At 43.3% G+C, this 26,039-nt stretch overlaps 3 protein-coding genes across 4 annotated transcripts in view; all 3 read right to left on the minus strand.

Annotated features, from left to right (window-relative positions):
- The window catches only part of BPTF (bromodomain PHD finger transcription factor), a 52,439-nt gene extending 47,697 nt beyond the window's left edge, over window positions 1-4,742 (minus strand). The window contains exon 1 of the mRNA XM_062506107.1: window positions 4,106-4,742. Within this exon, the coding sequence (XP_062362091.1) occupies window positions 4,106-4,742 (637 nt within the window). The remainder of the gene's footprint in view (window positions 1-4,105) is intronic.
- A 2,667-nt stretch (window positions 4,743-7,409) lies between these two features.
- Window positions 7,410-19,060, minus strand: NOL11 (nucleolar protein 11). The gene is made up of 18 exons (XM_062506115.1): window positions 18,923-19,060; window positions 17,450-17,563; window positions 16,698-16,754; window positions 15,976-16,121; window positions 15,656-15,713; window positions 14,993-15,131; window positions 14,381-14,587; window positions 14,003-14,079; window positions 13,547-13,670; window positions 12,770-12,873; window positions 12,435-12,512; window positions 11,494-11,678; window positions 11,120-11,245; window positions 10,748-10,969; window positions 10,207-10,285; window positions 9,277-9,369; window positions 8,869-8,976; window positions 7,410-8,562 (listed from the first exon to the last, which is right to left on the minus strand). Exons 1-18 carry the CDS (start codon window positions 19,058-19,060, stop codon window positions 8,449-8,451), a joined length of 2,169 nt encoding a protein of 722 aa, XP_062362099.1. The 3' UTR covers window positions 7,410-8,448.
- A 1,484-nt stretch (window positions 19,061-20,544) lies between these two features.
- Window positions 20,545-26,039, minus strand: part of PITPNC1 (phosphatidylinositol transfer protein cytoplasmic 1) — a 78,162-nt gene continuing 72,667 nt past the window's right edge. For both annotated transcript variants that reach the window (XM_062506132.1, XM_062506133.1), the window contains one exon: window positions 20,545-24,734. In XM_062506132.1, the coding sequence (XP_062362116.1) occupies window positions 24,475-24,734 (260 nt within the window). In that variant the 3' untranslated portion in view covers window positions 20,545-24,474. The remainder of the gene's footprint in view (window positions 24,735-26,039) is intronic.

Here is a 26,039-nt window from a genome sequence, read left to right on the forward strand (position 1 = left end):
CAAAACCCACATTGATTCGCTTTACACCTGTTCTGTGCAGCACAATGAGCACTTACTGAATTTTACTGCAGATGTACAAAAAAAGTTTGCTCAATAAAGTCAACAGCAGCACACTACCTTTTACAACACACATACTTTAATAAAGGTGAGTTATTTGCTGCTCAGAGCTTCTGAGATGACTGACAAACCTCTCTTCAGACAAGATGCCAATTTACAAGTCAATGCAGCAGGATCAGCCCCAGATTTATTCCTTTGGCCTTCTACACAATTTCTTTGTTAAGAATAATTTTTCAAGACTGGCATGACGAAGTGGTGATCTTTCCCTCTAGAGCACAAATCAAAGTGCAGATCACTAAATGGTAAAATAAGAGAATATGAGGTTTAATTTAGAGAAGAGGGTACCCCAGGTAAGATGTTTGGGAGGCTGGTAAATCTTTTCCCAGGGCAAAAAAAAAAAAGGATGCATATCTTAATGTCATATCTCAGTGTCTCCACTTAGACAATTCTTCAAGAGCATAAAAATGTGTTCAGATTAAAAATTACTACACAAACAGACCAAATGCAGCACCTGGTTCCCAGCTAAATTCTTTCACTCTGAAGATAAAAGCACACTGTGAAGTAACTGGTTAACAGAAGCAACTGTCAATCCCTGCAAATGCTCACACAAGCAAAATCCAACTAAAAGTATTATTCAATGTATTTTAAGATAAATATTTTGTCTCCCAACTCCAGTGTTGTGCATTTGTTTGTTTGACAGACTGATGATGACCTCATCTGAAATCTAAATGTATAACTCTTTCTAAAACTAGTTTTCTGATGAAGAAAAATCAAAAAAAAATGAAAGACTTCTAGACATCCTGATTAAACCATTCTCTTGAAATTCTGCGACATATTAAATACTTAGTAACTATAATGCAACAGTGACAAGCCTCAAGTAGAATTTACCCTGGACAGAGGATGGCAAAAATGTTTAGTGATACAAGTTATACAGGATACCTGTCCCAAGAGTTCATCCACCTTCTGGGATGCAAAGGGACCAGAGGGAACGGACATTACACACACACAAAATCCCTCCATTAAAAGTACATCCAGAAGAATAAAAAGAAATAATTGTTATTCACCACAGTATGATTTTACTGTACTATGACTAAGTGGTATATGAAAGACATTTTGTGTTTTCTAAGATTCTGCTTCTTTAAATAGTTTAACAATATTATTTTATATAATAATAATATTAATTTTACTATCATATTATAATAGAATGTACTCCTACATCTAAGTTTCAAGATAAATCATAAGCTCCACATCAGAGCACAAAACCTGAAGCTTTCTTGGCCAGAGACAATGCTCTGTGATCTTTTAATTCATTGTTCAATGTAAATCAGAAAAAACTGTAGCAAGTCCATCCCCCATTTAAGTGGGATGCGATTTAAGTGTAAAAGCTTGGTTGGCAGGAGAGTTCGACTGGGATGGCAATTATTCAACATCCTGCCCTCAGAAACACTCCTCAGCCCCTAAGAGTACATCCTGGAAGTGGTTGGAGGTAAGGGGAGAAGGATTCTTCATCATCTCTTCTGGTAAGAAACCTGCACAATTCTGTCAGGAGCCAGTTCAAGCCAAGGGAGGAGACGCTCCTTGGAGCCCTCCAGCTCAGCACAAGAACTCTGTCACTGTGTTACAGTGCCTGGCTACAAGACAAGGATATGAAATAATCCCCGGTATCTAAACACAGCTAAGGACCAGCTCTGGCTCAGGGTGTGCCGAGTCCAACAGCTCTGGAGCCCCTGAAGGAACACCAGAGACACAGCTCTGCACCCCTGCCCTGCTCTGACCTCCTCTCTGCACCGGCCCCGTCACACACACAGATCCTGACCAGACACAAACCCTGCCTTGCCCATCCACGCTGCTCTGATGCCCGGCATCTCCTGATTATGACAAGACTGAGATTTCCATCAGTGCCACCCCTGCTCAGCCACACTCCCACAGCAGGTGTTTGTCCAGGATGAGGCATGGACTGAGCTGCCTGAATGGAAAGTTTTACTTTCTTTGCACAAGGGCAAGAGTGTGTCTGGGAGAGAGGGAAACAGGGAGGGAGACCTTTAGACTAACACTGAACTAATGAGAACCACCCGTAAATTGCCAAAATAACAACAAAAACGTTTTAACTCTCAAAAACTCAGTACAGAGCAAAAGCACCTAAGGATAAAAATACTTCCACCTAGACTTCTCTTAAGAAAGTTAACTGAAGTCATCCTGACCAAGTGAGAAATAAACATATAAATTATCAAAATGGTTTCTGATACACCTAAATACCACATAAAACCTGTCTATGCTTGCACAACAATGTACACAGAGCTATCTTCTGATGTGCCAAAACACATAGCACATTTGAAAAATGGCATACACCCATTCTCTGGAGAGCTCATTTTAAACCTGGATGGTCCTGTAAAAAATATTATCCTGACCTAGCCAGTTAAAACCATAAAAATGTTATTTCTCTGACATAAACACTCACAAAAAGGTAATAAAAATGAAAGTTATCACAACTAAGCAGAAAATGGAGAGTTAAAAGTCAGTAGGGTATTTTAGAGCTCTTTTCCTTCTGTGAAGCCAGATCTCAATCTTTATTCAAAAAATTTCAATTTGACTGCAGGACATACCACAACAGATAAACTAACATATTTTAAAAAATATCTCCAAATAAATTTAGTAATGTATGTACTTATTTTGATTCATTTAGATTCTGGTGCATGTGGATATAAGTTAAAAAATATATATAGACAAACATACAGAGCTTTTTAAAGGACTATTATGAAGTCACAGAATGAGCTGATATCACTAACTCACCAAAATAAAAACAAATTACACATTTAGTAGCCAGTACTTCCCCCTTTTAAAAAGTCATCAGCTAACTACTCCGAACTACCTTAGATTTTAATTAAGATGTAATGCATTCACACCAACAACCTGTTCCTCCCCCTTTCCAAACTGGCCAAATACTGGAGCAAGAGCAGTCTTCCATCCTGTAGCCCAAATCATACTAGGTTTCCTATAAGGTGAACTACTCTCCTGGTTCAGAGACTTAAAAAAATAAAAGAAAAAAATAAAATTAAAATGAAATTTAAAAAATAAAACAGTCTAAGTTTGAACTCAGTTCTGGAATGAGTTTAAATAAATCCAAAGTGCTTAAGTTGAAATAAAAGAATTTTTGAAGCTTGGTGAATGAACCAATTAAGGACAAATAGAAACGCAGGCCTTAAAAATTTACCAAATTTTCCACTAGAATTAAAAAAAAATACAATTATGTTTAATGAATTTTAACCCAAATATGAGTTTTAAAGGTTGCCATATATTAAGATAAACGTAGTATTTAAATGCAAGACCTCTGACACAACCTCCTCCTTGTAATCTTTGTGTTGAACTCAAACTAGGTTTATATCCTTGCAATGAGGCCCTGTGCACTTTTCCCCAAACTATAACAATGCAATCTCCATTTTGAACAATGCACCTCATTTCCCTCCTTGGAAAGCCACTTTTGTCTTAAAGCCAATAGATGCTGCATCCAGTTATACCTCTAATCTCAAGAGCCTGAAAATTCTCGGTGTTTATAGTTTTTTGGTTTTTCAAGCCACTTCAACTTACATGTGCTTCCTTTCCTTTCAACATCAAGTTGTATTTGCAAGCACAAGCCAGACTTTGCTGTATTTAATTGAAAAGACCTCTCTGCATGGCATGCTTCTCGTTTCCCTTGTTTTTAAATTTAAAGTGAATGCTTCACGACACTTTTGACATTGTTTGCAACACGTCCTGCTGGATCGCGCATTTCTGCGGCCACCAGGTTCCCCGCGAATATTTGCAAAGCATCCCCTTGTTTCCGAGAGTGCCGCCCGCCCTCCCTGCTCCTCTCCGTGCATGCGTTTGTGAGCATCTTCCAACGCTCCCCGCGTCCCCGGGGTTGCCAGTGGTTGTTTGCATACCCCTCTCCCCGGGAGTGCTTGCGGGCATCCCTCACATCCTCGCATAGGAGTGCGGACCGTATTTGCCAACCTAGAGGGAGCATGTGGGGTGCCCTCTACTTGTTTGAGTTCGCCCACGGACTCTCTACCTGGGGTGCTGCTGTAGGTGCTGTGGCTCCTGAAGCTGCTCTCAGTGCAATAACTGGCATCGTCTTCATCCTCCATCTCTTCGGGGTAGTCAGAGTCGTCGTCGTCCTCCTCCTCCATTATCTCCTCCTCCTCCTCCTCCTCGGAGTCCTGGTTATCCTCGGGGTCCCCCTCGTCCTCCTCCTCGGACACCATGCTCTCCTCCTCCTCCTCTTCGCTCTCATGATCGTCGTACACCACTTTGCTGATGCTCCTCCTGGACGAGGCAGCCCTGCCTTGGCTGTTGCAGCTGCCTCCTGCGCCTCCTCCTCCCCCTGCTCCTGCCGCCCCGGCCCTGCCCCTGCCCTTACCGCCGCTGCCTCCCCCACCGGGGGTGCTGCCGCCGCCGCCGCCCGCCTTCCTCTTGCCGCCCCCCCTGGGCGAGGCGGCGGCGGGCGACGAGGCCTGGGCAGCGCCGGCTCCCTTCTGCTTGGGCCCCGCCGTCTCCGCCTGGGCCGCGGCCGCCCACCTGCCGCGGCTGCTGCCGCGCTGCCGGGAGCGCAGCCCGCCGATGGGGCCCGCCGGGGCCGGGGCGCTCGCCGGAGCGGCGGCCGCCGCCGGCTGCTGCTGCTTGGGCGGCCTGCCGCGCCGGCCCCGCATCGCTGGGCGCTGGCCGAGGGGGAAGGGAGGGGAAGGGCGGCTCGGGAGGGCGCTCGGAGTCCGGACAGGCGGCTACGGGCGAGCTCCGCGCCCCGCGGAGAGCGCGGGCCCGGGGCGGGGGGGGGGGGGCCGGGCCGAGCGGGCCGCGGCTCAACGCGAATCGCCGGCGCCCCGCTCCGGATCGCCGCCGGCCGCCATCTTGTTCCCCGCCTGCGCCTCGGCCGCTCCGCGCTGACTGGGGGAAGCGGCACCAGGCCCCGAGCGCCTCACGTGACCGCCGCGCCCGCCGCCGCCGCCAGGGGGCGCGCCCGCCGCGGCCGTGAGGGAGCCGCCGCCGTGAGGGAGCCGCCGCGACGGGGCGGCCCCGCGAGCCATGGACGCGGCGCCGAACCCGGCATCGACCACCGGCATCGGCACCGCTCCTCGCCCCGTTATCCTCCGCTTGCCCCTTTCTTCTCGGCCGGCACCCGGCGCGGCCCCCGCCCCATCTCAGGGTCCCGATACCGCCGGTCTCTCGGCCGGCCCTGTCCCCGGATTCAGCCTCTCCCCACACCAGAGTCGCTGGGCCCTTGGCCGGGGTCTCTCCCAGAGCTCGACCCGCTCCCCGAGGAAGTCCCGGGCCCGTCGGGAACAGCTCTGAGCGAGATGCGCGCCGGGCCCTGGGCCGGAGCTCCCCACGGGGGTCTTCATTCCCCGCCTAAATCAGAGTCCCGGCTGTCCCCTCGGGAGAGGTTTCCCTCCGCCATCGGCACCAAGCAGCTCCCCTGACCACTGACACTCATCTCTGGCCGTGCTTTGACTCCTCGCCCGTTAAAACCCTTTTACAGCTCACCCTTACACGTCCAGCACCCGTGCAAAGCAAACACTGAGATCACATAGGGACATATCATCACCCTTCTGGTCCATCTACTTTCTCTATTCTGCTGTTTCCACAGTTCCCTGGAGCACAAGGAGAGAGATGGGCACCGTTTTCTTTGTATTCCCTCTGTCTCATTTGCCAGAGCCCACAAAGAGCTAAAAATCAACAGAAACCAGTTGCACAGTTGGGTTTCCAATGCCACCGCTTGAATTCAGGGTATCAGTTTCATAAGCAAAAGCAGTAAAAACTGAAAGCCAGCCCAAGGCACACAAACATATTTCTTACAACCAGCCTTCCCTTTCATTGCCAGATCAAGACATCTTTGGGATTTCAGAGACCCAGAAGCCTTATAATTACAAAATCAGTCTGTTTACATGTTCATTTCCTTCAGTCCCTTGCTTATACTTCTGAGCAAGGTAAAACCCAACACTGGTCATGCCATAAACATGGCAGCAACATGCCCAGTGTGTCATTTAATTTGCATTCTTTTGCAGTAATTTTTGAAGTCCTTTTGTTCATTAACTTGTTGCTCAGGCCGAGCACCTCGTTAAACCCACAAACCTGCCACAGCATCAAGCATACAAGAGTGGCAGCAGGGTTTAGCCCAATTTGCACTCTATATCCAGCTTTTTATCTGCAGCTCTTTCATATTCAGTGTTGCAGCTGCACAGGCTCAAAGCCCTAGTCTAAACATGGGATGACACACAAAGCAGCAGCCAACATTGCCCAACCCCACTTACACCTTTCTACTCAATTTCTATTCTGAACCTTTCCAAGTTACCTTTAGATTGCTTATGTCAGGCTGATTTTTCTACCTCTTACAAGGTTGCAGAGGATTGTAGTAACTCTAAGTACATGAATACACAGATACACATTTTCTATTATCTCCTTTATGTATCATGGGAAAAACACCTGTGCATTCTGCCATCTATACACTGAGAATCTAGCAAGGGTACCTAGTGCACCTACTGCACCAAACAGCCTGCAGCATTGTGAAAGCATTAATACCTCCAAAATACTACGGATTTTGTGGATTTGTGGTAGATGAAAAGTGCTTGAGTCATGTGCTTTTGCACTGTGAACCAGAGTATCTCATCTCTTAATCCCATCCCTTATGATGATGTGAAATTGCTTACTGAATAGAATTTAGTAATTTTCATTTTATGGTGGAGAAATGGGTGCACAGATAGGTGTGTGACCTTCAGGGACAGGATATAAATTAGTCCTTTCCAACACACAGCTCAGCACAGAGAAATCAACCCCAACCCCGAAAACCTGCCCATTGCACTCAAAGTAGAACATACTGATTTGGAACTTGGAGTTCTTATTTGGAGTCTGCTGGTAGTTAAATGAGGATAGTTGTGAGTTGAATACAGCAGGAAGAATAATTTTTGTGTGGAGACCCTATCTTGCTTCCATCCTTAGGACAGATGCAGAAAAAGTCTCCTTTCACAAGGCACTTTGAAGATTAATAGCCCAGTTGTTGCAAGGTGTTGTTTGGGTGGGTTGTTTCTCCAAGAATAAAGGAAAGAACTTAACCTACAGCTGGATGGCATTCAGGACAAGTGAGCATATGCTCTTGCTTAAATTACTGAGATGCTTTTGTCCAGTCCTTCACTCCAAACTATTTCATAACTTGTGTTAGGAATTGCATTCAGGTGTTCAGCTCTCAAATCAGTTCCATGTACATTTTTCTAAGACACCACGGTGCTGCTGAGTAACATTACACTAGAGCTCAGCAGTAGGCTGGAAGTCAGGGGTAGGAAGGAAGGGCTTACATGACTTCTGCTGAGGTAATTCAATATAGTTCCAATTGCCATTTTATTTAGATGATGAAAACCAAAGTATATCAATGTACTGATAATGCTGAATTCTACTAATATTCAACCACATCAGTAGTAAAAATAAGTAAAAATAACACTGTATTTGCTGTTCTGAAAATGTACTGATTATCTTGTCCCAAACAATCCATCTTACACTTGACTCCAGGAAATCCAGCATTATGGTTCAGTCCCATTTTTCCTTATTCCAGATGAATAGACCCACAAGTATCTTGTAACAAGTCAGCTTTAAGTGAATGCCTCCTCAGAAAAATAATTCAACAGATATCTGTAAAATCTTCAACAAATGTTTCTTACGTAAAACTTTAGATAATCACTTTGTATTTCAAAGAGAGTCAAAACCAATCTAAGATATACTTTGAAATGCTAGAATTCAAGCACTATAGGTGACATTAACTAAGTTGAGGTGTTAATAGTTGAAAAGTACTTACAGAAAACAAACTAATGTAGGTAAGAATGTTCTAATTTTAAATTCAAGGTAAGTCTTCTTGTCCAAAATATTGAAAACAACTAGTACCATACCAAGAAGACCCCCTCTGTATAAATCTTCAGTTGCCACTGCAGGGTTTTTTTTTAGCCTTCTAAATACATTTGATACCGTCAGTGTATAAATGCAACTGAAACATGTCACCTTCTGAAGTGACTCGAGCCATTTAACTGTGCAGTTCTTTCCAATTTACACAGCCCAACACAGCAAGTTATGCCCCCAGCACTTCTGCCACAAACATCTTGTGTTTAGCCAAGAATCATGTGGTATTTTAGAAAGTTCTCATGATCACATATCAAAATTCTACATGAAAATATAAGCAAATATCCAGCTTCTCATCCAGTCAAAAAGAGAGATTTTAATACACAAGGTTCAAAACTTACAACTCCCACGTAGCTACAGAGTAACCAGGCTCCTCCTATGTAGAAAACAACTTTTGACAGCCCCAATATGGAGTGCTAATACATCCTTGTCATAAAAGGAATCAATACAAAATAAATGTGTTAATGAATTTCAAATTCAAATGATTTCCAGCACTTCAATGGAATAGGTGTGAGATTCTCTGAGGTGGTTCAGTCTTTGTAATTCCTGCAAACTTCCTTCAATCTTGTTGAGTTCTGAGTAGAACCGTACCTGAAAAGAAGAAAACAAAGATTTATAGTAAAATACATTTGAATTATTTCCATATGCATCATACTGTGGAACTATCTGTAGTTCTGCACAGTTTAAGATATTTAAACCAACCAAACAAAGCAGCTTTTGAAATCCAAATGAGACAAGAGGCAACTGCAATTCATGCTCAGGAAAGAGCATCCAGAGGAGGACACACATGATTTGATTCACTATATAATTTGCTGTTGTCTGTCTCCCTGCTTTCTCAACATCCATATTCCAAATCCAGCTGAAAATCAAATAATTATCCCAGAAGATGCAACTTACTTGGGCTCTCACAAACTTATGCAGGTTTGAAAGCAACTCCTTTGCTTCTGGCAGCATCACCATGACAGTGAAGTGAGCATCAAGCAACAGGCACATCCAGTCCATGATCTGAAGACAAACAAGAGAAGTACACTTACACTTCCCAGTCTGGAAATAACACACATTTGGCTTTAAAAGCTGAACTCTGAGACCTCTAACTTCTAATGCAAAATGCATGGGTTTGTATTTTCAGGCACATTTGGAATTTGATTGTTAAAGTGTTACATCTGACTTCATACAGGTTACACTGACAGACAGTACTTTGTGGAATGAATGTAGATGTCTGTTGACTTCAAATATTCCCCAACCACTCACAGTTACATACCCCAGAAAGGGAAGGAAGTACAGCTCTTGGAATGAGCTGCTCACCTGATTTATTGTGGGAGAACGTATTCCAGGAAGAGTGGTGTTAACTTTTTCACTGCACTTCACATACAGGTAATATAAATACCTGAGAAACAGCTGAAAGAAAAAAAGTCATAACATTTGTAAAGGACAAACATTTAATAGACCAAGGGGTTTGTCCTGCACATGCAATTCATAATGGATTTATTTATTTTTTTGTTTTTGAATGCAAACATGGATAGCTGTATACTACACATGAAAAACAAGTTTTATGGTTCTCTTACACCACCCATATCTGGATGTTTGAAAATTTTCATCAATGTTCAGTGTGAATTACATTGAGGAGTAGTCACTGTTCCAGGAATGTGTCAGAGCTGAGATCAGCTTTGTTCTGATATGTAGGGTTTTCCTGAAATCACTGGAAAATCACATACATGCTCAGGTACACACAGTTCTTTAAGTTCTATTTCAGATTCTGACAAATGGATTTGGTGGGGTTTTTTTCCTAAACTGAATGTAGATTTGTAGTACATTTGGGGTTATACAGGGTTTGTTTCTCATATTTTCTAAATTTCTGTTTCTGATCTGACTAAATTGTCGTGTCTTTTTCCTTTCCTAAAAAGCATCTAAATCAAGCAAAGGTATTATTACTTGCTAACAGAATATGAACATTTTCCAGGTATGCTGGGTCATAAAGAGTTTGTTACTTACGTGTTCTAAAACAAGTTAGGACTACAAATATCAAGAAAAATCACTGAAGTATGTGGAAAAATGTGATATTCCTTAATGTTAAATCTTATTAGGCATCCTAATTAGTTTTCATGTATTAGTTTGTTATTCACAAAGCAGAAAGAATAGTGAATTTCTCATATACAACAGAAAAACTCTCTTCCCCTTCCCTCACCACAAAATAATAATATGGGTTTTAAAACCTTTTAATATTAAAATACTTACAATAGCTTGTTGAGCTGGAAGGTTTTTCAGGTGAGGCAAAAGAAATGTTTCAGTGTAAGCTGAATGGAGAACAGCATTTCTGTGCAATACTATTAAGGGAATAACATTACAGGAAAAACACCAGTTTCTACAAACCAGAGGGAATTCTAAAGAAAATATTTCTCCAGGCTTTTGAATCTTATTTCTGTGCTGAAGTATCTACAGCAACGGAACCATCACCATAGATTTAACTTGAACACTTCTGTCCACTGCAAGGGTGTACCTGCCTGCTGTGTTTAAACAGGCAAATATCCTAAGCAGAGAAAGATTATTGCAAAAGTGTAATAAAACTAAGTTTAAATCAGTGTAGATACATTCTAAAAGCTAAATATTTCTATTTACATTTTAAACAATTTTTCTACTGAGTAGGAACTGCTCTTATGAGACCTCAGAAACTTTCAGCAGTAAGAGAGGAACACAGGATGTGCTTTCTGGCAATACCAAACACAAACATCCACGGCACACACAAGGCTCTGGCTTCCCTTCACCACGCAGAGGATACAGCAGTGCTGCCTTCTGAAGCCCAACAGGGCAGGATTCATCATCGCCCCAGGACGGCCTGTCCTTTGGGATTTTGGTACCACACATGTCCCGGTCCATCTCTGCACCAAAACCATTTTCTACAATTTCAGTCTTAAATTCTTTATTGTCGAGTTCAACATCAACGTAACAGATCACAGAATCCACATTTACATCGATGTTTTGAAGATGGGATTCGCTCATGCTGTGGAAGAAAATTTCAGACATTTAACACTTTTAATTATTAGCTTTAAAATCAGCAGTGTCATCAACACACATAATGAATTCTTGGAAACTTATTACAAAAACAAAAGCAGACTAAAATTTGGTGAAGAAAAAAAAGATTTCATGTTACCTTAAAAATGCTTTCAGGCAAGCGTAAGTAATTTCTTCAGGAATATCTGGAAACCGTTCTAGGCAGATTTGTAAGAGATGCATATCTTTTTTCTCCAGAGCAACAGCCATTAAATCTGGACATAAACTATAAGAACATGAAATTAATAGGTTGCACAGTCCACACTGAGAACTACATTGATGACTAAGGTAATAGTACTAATCTTCCTCCCCAGAAGGGTTTTTATGTAAAACACCAACTTCATCAGAAAATAAGCACCTTTGGTACTAAATTCTGATAATTCAAGAGCAGCTTATAAAGAACTTTATTTCTACTTCTTTTAATTTTCATTTTAAAGACTACTCCTTACACTTTAAAAAATGCAGAGTCACTACCTGTAGGACAAGTCCCGTGTTTCAACAATCTCCTGCAGGAAAGTTTGAGGGTAGTATTTTGGATTTCTTTTACATCTGTCTGTAAGGGCAGTGACCACACAGCCTATGGTGGCTTGCAGATCTGGGGTCGGTGCTTTTGCCATCAGTTTTCTCAATCTGGTTTCCAACACATAAGTAGGAGCATCCTGGAAAAGACAAATACTGTGCAATTCAGAAGTACAAGGCACGTGTTTGAAAACTGCCTGGCATTAATTAGACCAAGTAGAAGCATTCCTATTTTGGAATTCAAGTTATAAAAATTCCTCACCACTCTGTGCTTTGATAGGATAGTTTCTCTCAAGCATGAAAGAGCCAAATGAGGAAATTCCTCACTCAGAACTCAGATAAGCAGTAACTGCTCATGGATTAATCACCTGTTACATCAGTGACAATACCATGGTGTCCAGCCACAGGTGAACTGTAGATAGGTTTCCCTTCCTGTGCGACCCATCACAGCACTTGCTGCAAGTTCTAGAAAGGAACTATATCTTATTGTTGTATTTACAGTGGAATTCCTGACAATTCCTCTGACTTCCTACAGCTGAAAGGCCCTCAACAAAATTAAAGCCATAAATAAGCAAAGTTCAGATGAAATATCCTCCCTTATTTACTCTTAGAGACTGTCATTAAAAATGAACAACTTTGTGCAAGTTTCCAGAACCCAGCTGTTATAAATCCTGCACTGCACAGTTCTCAAAACATGCTTCTGTGACAAAACTTAATTTCATCATGCCCAAATGCTGTTCTTGCACAATGGTGATAATAAAAATATCCTTCACCTCACCTGCTCAAGGCAGCTTGGCCAACCTGACATGTGCAAGAGGACATGGAAAGAGGTAAAGAGACACCTAGAATATTCTGAGAGTGTCTAAACAATACTTGAGGATATTTGGGTTACTTACTTTGAGATTTAGTAAGAGCTGCCCAACTGATAAGGTCCCTGGCTGTTCTTCAGCAACAGTGCTCCTTCTTGATCTTAACTGTGGTAAAGAAAAACACAGAGTTATTATTATTCAGATCCAAAATATTTAAGAATTTCAAGCAAGGTAACGGGACATACGTCATGTATCAATTTGCTATCCAGACTATGATTATTAACTCCAATTCCAAAAACAGTGTTAGAAACAAACAGTAACAGATAAAGTGATTTTTTTTTTCTGCTGCAACACCTAAAAGTAACAGTATGGGGAAGAGACAAGACAAACAACAACCTCCAACGACCCTAATGGTAACTTACATTAATTCTGGACTCTGTTTTCAGAGCTACAGACTCCTGGGACTGAAAGGAAACCACCAGCTCTTCATCTTCCAGAGTATTCCAGTTCACAAACGAGGACACATCTGGGAACACACAAATGAAACTACATGAAGATAACACTTACAGCACATTTATTAAAGTATGAATATTGCATCAACTTCTTATGCTAATAGGTATTTTCCAAACTATAGTGCAAGTGATTTTATGCCAAGATGCCAGTTTTATTTCAGCAGCAGGTAACATTATGATCTTTTTTATACTGTTTCTCCATTTTGCCTCTGGGAGCAGGAGAACTAAGTTATTACACAATTTATCCTGAGCATTACTTGCAATGTTTTACCAATGCAGTGTTTAATTAAGACCATTATGACAGTAAAATTTCAAACTGAAGTTCACTAATTAAAGTTTGACATCACCCTATCCAATCACATATTCTTTGAAACTACTTTTTAGGAAACAGCACTTCACTTTGTTTTCAGTATTCACCACCAGCATTCCTGTGTTCCCAGTAATTCCAAGATCTGAATGACAACCCAGGTTAAGTGAAGCCACAATAAATTCAGACATTTGTGTGCTTTGGTGTTCCCAGCACCAGTAAATTTAACAGCCAGGAACACGTTACAGTGTGAAGTTGCTTCAACCTGTTTAGATTCTATTAATTTTATAGGACTATGTTAAAATAATTTTTATACAACTCCAGACCTCTTCCTTTTACAAGATCTTTTCACTAGAATTATTAAAAAAAAAAAATCTTACCAGGGGTTTGACTGTATTTGAGTTTTCCCACAGCAGCTGCCAAGGATGAGGTCTCACACTTGTACATAATTACAGTCAGTACTTTCCCATGAATTAGAAAAAATTTTTCCTCGTAACACCACAACTGCAAAATATTGAAGTGTATCATTAATGAGATGAGCAGAAAAGTGAGTTCCTGCACTGATGGGTTTTGTATTCAGTGATTTTATTCACATCAAATACTCATGACCATGAGAAGTGACAAAGTACTAAATTATCACAGAAATTCCTACAGGTCACCATCCTCTCAATGAATATTCTGACAGAAACTACTCATCAACTGGTCAGTATTAATTTGGCTGCAGAAGTTGCAATTACTGTTCCTCCAGTACCAGCAAAGCTGTGCACTCCAACACTCCCTTCCCTGCTGTCAAATGCACAAAGCTCAAGGACCCCAAACCCATGGCTGAGCTTTACCTGGCCGCTGGTCCCCAAGGGCAGCTCCTTTGAGGTTTGCAGTGTCTGAAATTTTGTATTCCATATGGTCAGGCACTCTGAGGGAAGTAAGAGATAGATGAGATCAAAAAGCAACATGAGTGCTACACTTGCTCTTGCTACTTTAAGGTACAAACGCTGGAGTAAACAGAAATAACTACTTCAAAACAGCTCAGCCAGTATTTAGCATTAGGAATTACAACACTCAGGTTAAATCTCAATTTAAGGAAAAGTTGGTTTTCCACTGAAGAGCTTTAAACCAGAAGCTGGAACAAGAGGGACAGTACAATTTTCCCACCTAGCGCTCAGCCCAAGGAAATTTTAGACCTTACAACATCTTAATAGGATTTTTCAAGTTACCTCTGGGTTCTTTCCTAGGTGCAGCCAGACTGCCCAACACTGCAACATGGTCTTTGTCCAGGACAACTAAAGATGTTCCTTTCAGAACAGCTCCAGATACTGAAAGGTTGAGTAGCAGTGACTTGGACAAAATTTCTTCTTCTTCCTCTTCTTCTTCAGTATCTTGCTGCAGAGGTACCAGAACCTGGTACACAGAGTCATTGGAATCTGTCAAAAGAAAAATAATAACCACACTTTTACAATTTTTTTTATTTTTGGTGAAAAAACCTGTTAGATACAATATGGCAAAAGGACATCAAAAAACTACAACATCGGATGAATGCTGAAATAATTAATACAGAATAATTACAGGACTTATTATGATCCAAAGCAGCAAAATAAAAGTACAGCAATAAAGGTGCAACAAGAGCTGAAGGTACAAGTAATCACAGGTAGGAACAGTTGGCCTTTGCAACCATTAAAGTATCAGGAATCTTTAAATACTACTTGTAGCTGTTTTAGGAAGTTTAAAAAACTAAAAATATTAAACAGCAAATCATAAACATGAACATTTTATGTCATTTCATACAACTCTTTGCTTCCTGATCACAACCCATTACAAATATAACTTACACAAACACAGAAGTGTGACAGTTTGGTTTGTTACATGTGCTGTGAAACACAGTGGCTTGGCTGATTCCTGTTCTTCAAGCTTATATTTGTGTAGACTACTCAGCTTAGGTTTCTGTACATAGACAAAAAAGTCCTCATCCTAAAATAAAAAAAGAAAATTTTCCCTTAAATTACACAAAGAAGATATAACAGAAATTCAGGTATCAATACTGCTTAACTTTGGATGTTTGAAAAAATTAGGAAATTGTATTTTCTATAGGACACACAGAATAATTTGGAACAGACTGCAGACCAACAAGTAAAGAAAATTCTTATTTGATGCAGCAAATGGATTTACAGGAAGGAGTATTTGCATAAAAAAAGATTAATGTATAATTCATTCTTTAAAACACACATCCTACTCAACAGTTCTTCACAATGAGTGATGAAGAGTCATACAATGTCCACTGTACCTCATCTTATTAATTGCTCTCTGCAGTTCTGAGAGCCTGGCTTCTCAGCCCTGAATGCAACACAACTTCCATTTAACTGCTCTATTGATTATATCAGGATAATGATGCCACTAAGAGCTCTTAAAATCAAATGAAACTGGTGATGGATTTTGTAAAAACCACTCAAGTCTCCTACTATGACAGTTTTTAAAATAAAAAGTATTTAACTCACTTTCTCAGTAGTGAAAATTAAGACAGGTTGTTGGCCTTCCATAAACACTCCACTCCACCTAAAACCAGAAAGTTGGATGAACATCCTCCAAATTCTAGGTTTATGTATAAAGCAGTTATCACTATTTCTAATGCATCTTCTAATTTTTAGGAAATCTCTGAAAGTAACTCTGAGATTTTAAAAACAATGTGTTGGAAGAAAACGCCCAACCCCATGATCTTGGTCTTTGATTTTCCCCCCATCTCCTCAGAAGAGGGAACAACTTTCATCATCACAGTCACTTTCTCAAACAAGAATCATCACAAAGTGGCATCACTTACCTGATGACTTCATCTGAGATGACGTTTTCAATCTCCTGCTGAGGGGCTTCCAAGAGCACATCCAGTGTCCGAACCCCCCCTCCCCTGAACAGCACCACTGGCCCCCCCTGGGGCAGGGAATGGATCCTGTACACATCTGCTGAGAGCTGCAAGAAGAAAAAACAAATCTCTGCTCTCTGCCACACTACCCTGAAAATTGAGTGCTTTATTCATTATTCTAACTTTTTCCAATAAACTTTTAACAGAAGAATGAGGAACCTTTAAGATTCTTAGTTACGTAGATGTAGTAGCTGCTAATTTGCTGAAATGCCATATATAATGCAAATACCCAACAAAAAAACAGGAAAATGTCCTGATGAGCATCACATTCCTGAATCACATCAGAAAAAAACATTACAGAGTCAGGAGGTCACACAACTGCCCTACAGCAACTGACAGAGTGATGTTTAACACATCAACCAGCAGAGCACAAAGATCTGTAATTGAAAAAAATTCAACATCTTTAGAAAGTCCTCAGAAATGCTGGCCTTGGCATAACAACCACTTTAAGAGAAATATTCTGATGATAAAGTCAGTGCAAGTGGATTTCCTACAGTATTTCACAACATCATGACGCACAAGTTAAGCTAAAATGTAACATGGCCAATACTATGAAAATCAGAGCACTTTTTCCTTCACCAGGATCCAAAACACGTAGAAGAGAACACATAAAGAAGACTTACTGTTGCTTTAAAGGCTTTGTCCAAGTTAATGTCTTCATTCTTCCATATTCTTAAAACCTTTAAGAGAAGCATCATTTATAGGTAAAACAGTAACACACAGAGTTCTCAGCACTCAAAATACCAGCAACTGCAACAGAAGGAAAACACAGCGAGTATTCACAGAGACCTGAGTGGGAACTGCCCCAGGGAGGACAGAAACAGCAGGAACAGAAACAGAGCTCAGAAATCCTGAGTTGGAAAGAAAGGATGGGAAATAATAAAGACACAGCAGAACTGAATGCAAGTAGATCAGAGTGATGGAAACATGTGAGATACAGATGGCCTGATTTTCACAAACAATGCAAGGCCAGGAGTGTTATTTCATCAACAACAATAAAAAGTCAAAGGCTCAGCATGATCTAAGCAAATGCTACACGTACACAGAGAAACTTTTAACTGTGAAACAAGCAGAAAAACAAGGATAGGGGTGTGATTTATTGTAACCATTCCAGTACCATGATCAGGAAGCTATAAATGTCACCCAGGCTGCAAGAGGAGAAATATCTCATCCTTAGGGAGAATATGCACGAGGCACTGAGAACCTCCTGTGCTCAAAGGGCCACCAGACCCTGGAGCTCAGCACAGAAGCTGTTCATGTCACCAACATGCCCAGGGCTGCCCACACTTTCAACCAGAAATCCCACACTGCTGATCTTTTCCCACCTGAATTCCTTCAGGAATCCCCCAAATCCTTTTTCCCTGAAGGCTCTCACCTTGTCATCATGAACTGCGATGTACTCGTGCGTTTCAAAGTTGCACACAACAGGACAGGTGAGAATCTGCCCATGTTTAACCGACCAACAGCCCAGGGGCTTCTGATCCGAAATCTACAGAGTCAGAACAAAGACACTGCAATTAAAATGTAACATGTGGAAGACCACTCTGGGGACTTCTCTCATGACACAAAGGAAATGCAAGGAAGCCACACCTGGCCTGAATTAGAGTATTAAAATATGAGAACTGCTACACTCAGAAATTCCTCCTGAGCATTCCTGTTTCCACCTCTAACACCAACATTTTCAGAATAACAGGAAAGAACTCTACATTATTTAGATTTCTTTTCATGTACGAAATAATTTTGACCTGTAACAGTCTGAAGTGCTTATGTCATGAAGCACAGGTACAAGGCACGACTATTTCAAAGGGCAAGTATTAATTTTATCACTAGTGTTATTTGTTTTTACTGACTAATACTATCATATACAGACTTGTGCTTTTTTTCTTCCTATGTTAAGGTGAGTTATTGAGACCAAGAGCAGTGAATTTTGCAGTCTGAACTCCTGTTCTGTGTGATTCAAACCCAACTGCTCTGAGGGCACTCAACCCCCTCCTCTCCTCACCCCGGAGTACACTGGGCATATTTATGACACAATCGTGTTGTCACATCGCCTTGGCAGTGCGAATAAACAGCCCAAAGGAGACTGTCTCATCAACCCACTTAGATCATGGATTGGCCTGGGTTGGAAGGGACTTGAGATCACCAAGTCCCAACCCCTGCCATGGGCAGGAACACCATCCCAGGGTGTTCAAGCCCCAGTGTCCAACCTGGCCTGGGACACTTCCAGGGATCCAGGGGCAGCCACAGCCGCTCTGGGCAGCCTGTGTCAGGGCCTGTCCACCTCCACAGGGAACAATCTCTTTACAATATCTAATCTAAACCTACTCTCTGTCAGTTTGAACCCCTTCCTGCTTGTCCTGTCACGACAATCCCCGACAGCATGGATGTGACAGTCAACTAAAGACAGAAATTCAAACATTCGCCTGCAAGTTTCTTATTATGGTCTACTGAACAACAGAGACCAGAACACGCTTTCATTTTCAGGTGCTGCAGACTAAAGCCTTCCCGCTGCCAGCAGGACGGCAGCTGACAGTCCAGAACCTGGCACTACAGGGAACTTGTGGCCTCGGGAAAGTGTTTTTTTGGGATGGGGAATCGACAGAGGGTATCAGCAAAGGGAGAAATACGCGAACAAGCGCCCGAGCCGCCTCCCGTGCCCGAGCAGAGGGAGCGGGGGCAGCGAGGAGCGCAGGGGGCAGAGCACGGCCGGGCCGGGGACGGGACAGCGGGGCCTGGCCCGGACGGGCCGGGAGAGAGGGAGTACGGGAGCAGCGCGGCCTCGGCCCGGCCCGGGACACCCCCCCATGCCGGGAGGCGCTGCCGCCCCCCGAGCGCGCGCGGGCGGTACCTTGAAGAGCGTGGCGGCCCGGCCGCGCTCGGTGAGCAGCACGAGGTCGCGGCCCGGGCCCGGCTCCAGGCAGAGCCCGGGGCCGCCGCCGCCGGGGCCCGGCCCGCGCAGCGTGAAGCTCTCGCACAGCGCCGCCATCTTGGCCAGACCCGGCTCTCGCGGGAGTTGGCGCGGCGCGCGCACCTCCGCGTGACCCGGGGCGGGGTCGGGACAGGCGCGGCGCTGTCGCGACAGAGAGCGCTCGCTGCTGCCGCGCCCGGCCGGGCCTCGCCTTCCCCCGAGCGCGCAGGGCGGCTCCGCGCCGGGCCGCGGCTGAGGGTGCGCGAGCCCGCTGCGTTCCGAACGCGTTAGACACAGCGAACGCTGTACAAGCCGAGGAAAGCGGGTGACAGCTGTGCCCGGGACGGAGCCGCGGAGCGGGGCGGGCGCGGTCCGAGGGCACCGCCCTCGCTCGGGTATCGCCGCCGCACTCCGCGCACTGCGCCCATCGCTCCCGCGGCGATTCCCAGGCTCGTCCGGCAGCGCCGGGCGGACGCTAATGAGGGGTCAGATTTACGCTAATTAATGGGTCACGCGCACGCCAATGAGAGCGGTCACCTCAGTGGTAATGAAGGTCACGTGTACGTTAATGAGGCGGTGGCGCTCATTCGCACGGGGGCGGGCGGCGAAGGCTTCGCTGGGCTCGGGGTGCGCTCGGAGCCCGCCGGGCTGGGGCCGTCCCGGGCTGGGGCCCCGCCCGTGCGAGTTCCCCGTGCGGCGTGGCGGGACTGTCCCGTCGGCAGCGCGGCCTGGGAGCCGCGTTCTCGTTTTCACCGCTTTGTATTTTCCTGTGTAGGAAAATATGTAGGAGTATGTGCGGATTTTAATGCGGCCCTACCCAAGAACAGGAGCCCGATCTGTAAAAGGTCAGGGCGGGTCACTGGGGGTCACCTTGGGCCTGGGCACTGCCGCCCTGCTCAGCTCCTGGCTGCGGTGGCAGGGCCGGGCACGGTGACCGAGATGTCCCCGGGGACTGCGCGGGCTCTGTCCCCTACCAGCCGTGCGATTTCCAATTTAAAACATTTCCAGTCCCTTCTTTGTTTCCCCTGCCCTGTCCCACGCTGCTCTGAAGCTTTTTCCCTCCTGAATGAGCGCTGAGCAGGAAGAGCTTCGTTTCTATGGAGCAAGTCTGTGTAAAAGCTTGTAAAGAACCGTTGTGCAAGGGAAATTTTTGTTGACTAAAATTAACTGACTTGGAGACAAGCCTGAGAGGATTCGAGTGGTCTCTTTTCCAGTATTTTCCAGTTATTTAGTACAACACTGCGCTGCCAAACCCTGCATAAAGAATTAGATTCCCCACTGAAAAACTTCCTTGTCAACCAAATGGTTATTTACAACTGAATGGGCTAATGCCGGACTGATGGGGCACCTGCCCGGGTAAAACCTTTACAGAGCTGGGGCAGAACAGCACCCAGGAGAGGCTCTAAGTGCTTTACATTTTCCTCACAAAGCTATTTCTTTGTGCTGTTAATTTTGAGGAAGTGACTTGCAGAGCAGGGGTAAAAATGTCAATGGTGTATGTTAATGAGGAGGTTCCTGCCTACGGGAGACCCATTAAGAGAAAGCAGCCACCATTGTAAAGAATAGTTGTTGGTAGTTTATTTACAACAAAATGCAACGAAAAAGACATTATTAAAAATAATAAATAACTTGGGAAAAAAACAGAAACTAAGTGATATGAGAAAAATGACAGTCAAATTTTCCTGCTGAGCCTTGCACTATTGAACGTGCAGAGCAAACCAAGACTTGGTCCTTCTTTCATTGTGGTGATGCATTGCCTGATGTTTCCATCAATGCTCTAAATAAAAGAAATTATTAGTTACTGGACATGACAGAATCACATGGAATTATCACAGAAATTAATAAACCAATAAAACCTGTTTTAGTGACACCACAAAACTACAGGAGATCGTAATTCAATGACCATGCTGTTCATTTAAAGCAAAACATTTTTAGACTTACTTAGCAATTTTAACTTACACGTAGAAAACCAAGTCCAAACAATGGCAACAGAAAATTTCCTATTGACAAGATCTTGAATTCTCTCTTACTGCACTCACTAATTCATAAAAGGCATATACATTTGGCTTATTTCAAAGGATAACACATTGTTTTGAAGTTATAGTGCAGCAAGCTTCAAAGCAATTTTAGCAAAGTATAGCGGTCTTTTTACAAACTGAAATTCAAAGAACAAATATTTCCGTTTCAAAGTCTCTACAGCAGCAATTAATGCAAATTGGCTACTAGATGTCACAAAATCACCTTCCAGAATAATCAAAAAAGCCAAAGAACAAGGTCAAATAGTTTCTTTCCATAGGATTTATCCAATCCTTTACAAAATTAACCATTGCATTCATAAGAAGACCCATCTACTACATTTCAGGAATGTGCTGTTCCTCACAACTTTAGTGGGTCCCTCCTTTTTTTTTTAGTTTTTAGGAGATCAACCTTTCTGAAGCTGCACTGAATTGCCAGTTGTTTTGTAATGGCTGTTCTGTGCAAAATCCACAAAAGTACAAGCAAAGTCTGAAGGTTTTCATAGAAACCTGAACAAACTATCACAGTTTTTGCTCTGAACTGTATTCTCCTTGATAAACAATTCCTTGCCAAGTCCTAGCAGAGCTGCATCACGGAATTCTTGTCACTGTGGCAGAGAAGAGGAACACTGCTGTGTTCACCATGCTCCGAGGCTGTACTCAGTAAATAATCACAGCGTTTATTTTTGCAAACGAAGTGAGGAACACCTGCAAAACTATTTTAATCCTAATAAATGTATCTGAAAACACAACAGAAAGGGAAAAATCATTACTGAAAACAATCCCTTCTCCTCGAAGTGTTACACTGAAATACTCGACCTTCCTTCTCGTTTCATTTCATTTCATGTGTGCCTGCTGGGATTATTCTAGAAAAAGCTATCTTACCCTAAATAGCAGCCAACCAAACAGAAAGAGGCATTTGAAGATCATATTGACCAGATGGGTGATGACTGCTGGGGAAAGCAATGCACAACTCGGCACTGGGTACTTCCACGATTTGTGAAAACCTGGGGCATTCTTATCCAAAGCAGGAACACATTACAGATCTTTTAATTGGCCTCGACTGGGCAGCAGCATGAGGCAGAGTGGCTGCTCCTGACCCTGACTAAAGCTGGGCACAGCAGGGAGTGTCCTGTCACTCTGACACTCCGGGATCCCTGTCTCTCTCCTGCATCTCTGCCAGGCAGATATTCAAATCTGTCCTGTTCAGGTAGGCTAATGATTTTCACAAATGACTTATCCCCAAACCTACTTAATATCATGATCAATGTATCGGAAATCGATTAGTTAAACACGAGTAAATGTGGGACTGCTGTGATCTTATAATCTGTGTCAAACCCAGATTCCAAAATGTGAATAGGAACAGTCATGTGTGAGCACCAGGACACTGAACAGAGCTGAGCAAATTTGTCTTGGGACAAATTAAAAATCCATTGAAATAGACTTTCAGGTGTAGCAGACCTGAATTATTTCTGTATGGGCCAAAGTCAGGCAATGAGATAATAACCAAACAGTTGTTATGTTTTCAAAGGTTTCCCTTTGGTGCCAATGTTCCAATCTTGATACTAAACCAACAATAACAATAAAACGATAACGCATGATCCTATGATTCTACAATGTGCACCCTTGTTAACAGGAAAGTTTTGTTTTCAGTATTACAGCAGCTTCTTTTTAAACAAAACAGCATCACCCAGCAGGTCACCAATGACTCGGAATTGCCAGCTCTGGGAAGAAAAGCAAAGCCAAGCATGGACAGGACATGGGAGAATGCAGGAAGTCAGAGCACAGCAAATCTACAGAGAGCTCCTGGATTTTGCTGGCTGCAGGATTTTCCCTATCAGACAAACACTTGTTTCAGTGCAGGTTGGCAGTGGAATTACTTCTGCTCCTAAAACTTCCCCCTAAATACCACACATTCCACAGAACTTGTGCTGCAGCTGCATTTCAGCCGCTGTGTCCCAGGTCTGGGCACTCCCAAACTGAGTATTCAATATTCAGTGACAACTCAGCTTTGGAGAAGTCTCATCTCTTTTTTTCTCAATCGATGAACCATCAGTGGCACAAAGTATCACCCCCTGAGGTCATGATTCAGGTAGGAGCTGTCATTCCCTGGAGATTGAACAGTGATGTCACCAAGAGACAGAACTGCAGCAGCCATGGAGCAGCAGCCTGTGTGGAAGAGAGCAGTGCCCCAAAGCGGGGCAGCAGGGAAAGCTTCTCACCCAGTCCGTGCTTTGAAGAGGAAAGAAGGAAGAGACCACTCCTGCTATTCGGTTTTCTTCTTCTTCTACCATCTACACTTCCCTCTGGGAAACATCCTTGTCTACAATTGAATTCCTGAGATTGAAGAGTAATTTCACACAGAGACCAAGAAGAGCACTTCTGGTTCCTCAACATCACCCACGATTCATTTGCTTTTTGAAGTGACTGATTTTGTCCCCCTTCCCCAAACGAGGCACTGCCTGGACCCAGCTCTCTGTCAGATTGTTCTGTTCAGCAAATATGCGAGGTGGAAAAGAAAAAGGATTCTCCTGTTTTCTTTCCTTTACATTCAAGGTCTCACAGCCTGACTACCACTCTTCTTCCAGCGAGAAAAAAAACCAGAATTCGTTGCTTTTGTTTCTCAGCTGGCACAATTCAGCTGCTTTTTTCGATGTCACAGAACACCATTGATGAACACCAACACTCTGAGCTCACGAAAGGACAGGGGAAAGCTAGTAAAATACATTATCTACAGAAATTGGTGGTTCCTTTTACAAATTCTGTGCAAGGTAGAAATAGTTCAATGGCCTCAAAGTCACTATAATTAATTACAACTGGGGCTTTGATACAGTGATATTTTAGGTTTGAAAATATTTGTGTTTTGTGTTTTAGGCCCCAAATCCTGAGTCATATTAAGCAAAATGTGGATCTGTTGGTGTTCAAATACAATGAGTTACAGATCAAAGGTTTATGAACACACAGGAGAAGCCTGAGAGTGGGAAAGATTTTAAAATTTGTTATAAAGTAAGAAAATGGGAGGGTTTTTCTTCTGCTAACCCTGCATTCTAGTTGGCACTAATTTGCCTCAGAAGTCCTTGGCAGATTTACTTAATACTTACTCCTAATTATAAATGCTGTGACCTAGATGAGGGTTTGCAGGCAGAATACTGCTACTGAAAGATTGGTTTTCGTTTATAGCATCCCCTCAGACTGTTCCATTGATGTCAGTAAGATGCACCATATGGCTTAAAACACTACTTCAGGAATATATAAACTACTTTCTCTGGCATGCACTTTTCATAAGGTTTTAAGGATCAGGTCTGAGGAAAGGAGTCATCTTTCCACACCAGAAAGATTATTTCAAACAAACAAACAAACAAAAAACAAAACAAAACAAAAAAAACCAACAAACCACCGCGACCTTTGTCGCAATTGAGTTATGTCACTCTTGCTGTGGCAGACATGGCTTATCAGGAGGAAACATGCAGGGATAATTTAAAAGTTTTTTTTCGACGGATCTGGAAGAGTGAGAGTTTCTGGAGCAGACTTTTTCCGAGGCCGATCTTTGGGAACTGTTAGGAAATCAGGAGCATCTGTGGAGAGTGGAGTCGATGGAGCACTAGATGGAGCACTGCGGGTTGAGGAAGGCATGGAAATGTTAGAGATAGATATTGCCGGTGGGAAAATCCCAATCTTCTTGTTGGTAGCTTCCTGAGTGGCTCGTTCAAACTCTCGGACTTCATCCATTGTCATGTCTTCAACGAGAAGGAATGAAAGACAAAGGCATGTTAGAATAATTTCCAATAATCATTTCATTAACTCAGTTAAACTACATCCATCCAAATCCTAAATCAGGGAATGATTGCTTGTCATGCATCTCATTAAGTGATTCTCCACATGAATGCCTCCCCATTGTAAGGAGCTGACTGGAGCACAATGAGCACAATGTAAAGGAAACAAACTTTTAAGTACATTAATCACGTACTAATGCTTCTTCTACCTGGGTCTGAGCTGAATAAAGATTGCTGCCTCTGTAATTGCTGGGAAAATCCAGCTATTCCACAGGGAACTAAAGAGTACATTTGGATACAGTCAGCAGGTAGCATTTTTCAGAACTCCAAACAAAGTCCAACTGAAAGGGATTTTAAATTTTTCATTTAGATTGTGAGCCCGAGTGGTCAGAGGGTTGTCATGGTTTGTTCATCTGCTGTAATTATGACGTGATGAAAAATTCTCTCTCCGTCCACTGACTTGTAGCTGCAGCTTCATGCACAGGACCGAGCCTGTTTTGCTTTTCCACTACTAAAGCCTAAAGAATTCCCTCTCACTTGACAAAGCCACAACATTCAAAGCCGTGCTTCCCAACTTTCCATCCGGAAACCGCACTTAAACCCCGCTGGGCAAGTGACAAAGCAATTGTAAAAAGGAGGTAAGTGAGGTGAGGGACTAAAGGCACCGGGGAATGGGAAGTGGGGTGCCCGGGAGCGGCGGGGTACCGGGGCTGTCCCGGGGCTGCCGAGCCCACGAGAGGGCAGCGCGATCCCAGCGTGCTCGGGCTCTGCCGGAGCCGAGCCCCGCAAAACCTCCGAGAAAAGCCCAAGGGAATGACATCTGCTACAAACTGCGAAGTTGAGCAGAAAATCAGCGAGGCTCTTCTGGAACCTGCTGCTCCATGTCTGCAGTGCCTACAAGACGCCCACCGAGCCAACGGAAGGCAATGTTAAGATTTTTGCTGAATGTCAAGTTAAATTCATAAATTTGAAGAGTTTCATTAGACCATTTATAGATTATTTGAGCTACGAAAGCTCAAAAACCGAGAAATAAAACCAGTAGTCTTTTAATAATTTAAGAAATCTCACACATTCTAGTGTCTGAAGCACAGGACTGGCGGTGAGGATTACCAAATACGTGATAAAATCCTGTCCTTCCAGGGCACTGATGCTGTTTACCCCTACCCAGCTGCAGACATGTGCAACCTTGGCTGTCGAAGCAGCTTTCTGTTGTGTCCCAACATCACGTTAAATAAACAAAAGCGTGCACGGTGCCTTTGCTCCCCCTTG

This window comes from Cinclus cinclus, chromosome 20, assembly GCF_963662255.1.
Source record: "Cinclus cinclus chromosome 20, bCinCin1.1, whole genome shotgun sequence".
NCBI lineage: Eukaryota > Metazoa > Chordata > Aves > Passeriformes > Cinclidae > Cinclus > Cinclus cinclus.